This window comes from Frankliniella occidentalis, unplaced genomic scaffold (genome assembly GCF_000697945.3).
Source record: "Frankliniella occidentalis isolate FOCC.00 unplaced genomic scaffold, Focc_3.1 Scaffold19, whole genome shotgun sequence".
Lineage (NCBI taxonomy): Eukaryota > Metazoa > Arthropoda > Insecta > Thysanoptera > Thripidae > Frankliniella > Frankliniella occidentalis.
This window is the reverse complement of record NW_026267149.1, coordinates 774,446-777,025: the sequence shown is the minus strand read 5'-3', so window position 1 is coordinate 777,025 and position 2,580 is coordinate 774,446. Positions and strand designations below refer to the sequence as shown.

General features: G+C 50.7%; 1 protein-coding gene across 1 annotated transcript; it reads left to right on the top strand.

The window, feature by feature from the left end:
* Positions 1–315: 315 nt before the first annotated feature.
* LOC113214518 (gastrula zinc finger protein XlCGF57.1-like) lies at positions 316–1,936 on the top strand. Its single transcript, XM_052264451.1, has 2 exons — positions 316–485; positions 605–1,936. Exon 2 carries the CDS (start codon positions 629–631, stop codon positions 1,877–1,879), a length of 1,251 nt encoding a protein of 416 aa, XP_052120411.1. The 5' UTR covers positions 316–485; positions 605–628; the 3' UTR covers positions 1,880–1,936.
* Positions 1,937–2,580: the final 644 nt, after the last annotated feature.

Below are 2,580 nucleotides of genomic sequence, written 5' to 3'. Positions count from 1 at the left end.
CAGTCCCTTAGCGCAAAGTGTGCCCCTCCCGCTCTGGGACTGGACACGGAACGCTCGGTTGCTGCGGCCGCGGGCGCGGGGGCGTCTTCCTTTCCGGGGATCCCCAGCAGTGTCTCCATCTCCAGTCGCCCGCTGCTGGCGCTAATCCCTCGAACGGCAGGGGAGGGAAGGGCGGCCGGGGGCGGGGCGGGGGGACGACCCCGGTGGTGGACCCCAGAGATAACCAGGTACTTCTGTTCTCTCTGGTGGACCCTCCCTGGACCTGGACCCCGGCGGTCTGCACTGCACTGCATCAGTCCAAGTGCGCAAGTCGCCCAGGTGTGTCCGTGAGTGGTGATAAGCGACCTGCACCTCATCGGCGCCCCATGGGCAGTGTGTCCGCCAGATTGACTCCAGCGCCTCCTCCGTAAGTGTTCGACGACTAGCTGCTGCACCTGGGACCGACGAGTATTCGAACCAACGACGGACCTTTGGTGACCTGAAAGGTGAGCAGGTTATCAGCGATCGCGCTTGGCATTTCAGATTCCCATCTCCTTTTCAGGGTAAAGATGGATAAGAATAGCACATGTCCAGAACTAATGTTTACCAATTTTTTTTTCTCCAGAATCACTGGACCTTTTGTGCTACTATGCCACACCAATGTGACCTGTGCAACAAGGAGTTTCAAGGAAAGGGGAACCTTGCCAATCACATGAGAACCCACACAGGAGAAAAACCATTCGAGTGTACATTATGCGACAAGAAGTTCGCGCGTGAACATCATCTGCACGTACACCACCGGACCCACACAAAAGAGAAGCCCTTTGAATGTACCCTCTGCCTCAAGAAGTTCGCACGTGAACATCATCTGCGCCAACACCTCCGGACCCACACAGGAGAGAAGCCTTTCGAGTGTTCACTCTGCAACAAGAAATTTGCTGACAAGACCAACTTCGGCAAACATCTCCGGACCCACACAGGAGAGACGCCTTTTGAGTGTACATTCTGCGACAAGAAATTTAATCAAAAAGGCAACTTGGACAAACATCTCCGGAGACACACAGGAGAGAAACCATTCGAGTGTACATTCTGCGACAAGAAATATACTCGAAAGGTCAACTTGGACACACATCTCCGAACCCACACAGGAGAGAGGCCTTTTGAGTGTAGTGTCTGCGGCAAGAAATTTAGTGCTGCTCTGCATCTGCGCCAACACCTACGGACCCACACAGAAGAGAAGCCCTTCGAATGTACATTCTGCTCCAAGAAGTTTGCGCATGACAAGTATCTGCGCCATCACCTCAGGACCCACACGGGAGAGAAGCCCTTCGGATGCACACTCTGCCCTCGGAAGTTTACGGGTGATAATCACCTGCGCGTACACCTTCGGAAGCACACAGGAGAGACGCCTTTTGAGTGTACACTCTGTAACAAGAAATTTTCACAAATGGGCAGCTTAAACCAACACGTCCGGACCCACACAGGAGAGACACCTTTTGAGTGTACACTCTGTAACAAGAAATTTGCGTGCTCTGATACTTTGCGCAAACACCTCCGAACCCACACAGGAGAGAGGCCCTTCGAGTGTACACTCTGCGACAAGAAATTTGCAGTAATGAGTAACCTTCGCGTACACCTCCGGACACACACAGGAGAAAGGCCTTTTGAGTGCATCGTCTGCAACATGAAATTTGCAAATTCGAATGGTCTCCGCGCACACCACCGGACACACACAGGGGAGAGGCCTAGGCCTTTAAAGTGCATAATTTGCAACAAGAAATTTAACCGTGCTGACCATCTCCGCAAACACCTCTCAAAACACACAGGCGAGAGCCTTGTTTTGAATAAAATTAGCGCTAAAGAGCCTCTTGAACTCACATCTCCGGACCCAAACGGGTGAGTGTACAGTATGCTACAAGAAATTTGCGTGTATTAATAAAGCTGTCATCTCACTGGATTTACCCACTTTATAAAAAACTTTGTTTTTCTCACTTTTGTTATATATAATTATTCAAAACTAATTTGTAATATTCTCTCATTGTTAAATGTCTGCTGTTTTGTACGAATAATAAAAGTGCCATAAGTCAATCACCACATAGTTCGGATGAGAGAGGGGAGCTGGTTGTAAGGGGGAAGGGGGGTCACCCCCAGGAGACTGTCTTTTGGCTGCCTGCAGGCTGCCTGCGGGTTGTCCTTTCCGAGGTGCCTCCACGCTGCCTCCACAAGTTTCTCCTGGGCTTTTTCGGTTGTCCTCTCATGCCTCTTTGCTGGCCTAGCTAAAATGAGAAAAGGAAAGGGGTTTTGGGCGTTTAATCTGTTTCCCTTGAGATAAAAATGAGAAAACCTAAACTGTAAGCTCGACTGTAAGTTTTTACAAATGCCTACTCTTCATGATGACGTGCACAGAATTTTAATCAATGGAATGCAATGGAAGCGACTGAAAGTACAAGTTTCTCGCCGCGGGCCAAAGGGCTCCTTTTACTTCGATCCGTGAGACATCGACATCCATATCCGCTGACAGCGCGTCACTGCTGGTTGTGGAGCCCACCCGCGGCCGATTGGGCCGATTGCCGATACCGCTGAATGCGCTGACTGCAGCAC

What these genes read in the sequence shown, in the direction of transcription:
- LOC113214518 (XM_052264451.1), top strand. Translation starts at nt 629, where the DNA reads ATGCCACACCAATGTGACCTGTGCAACAAGGAGTTTCAAGGAAAGGGG.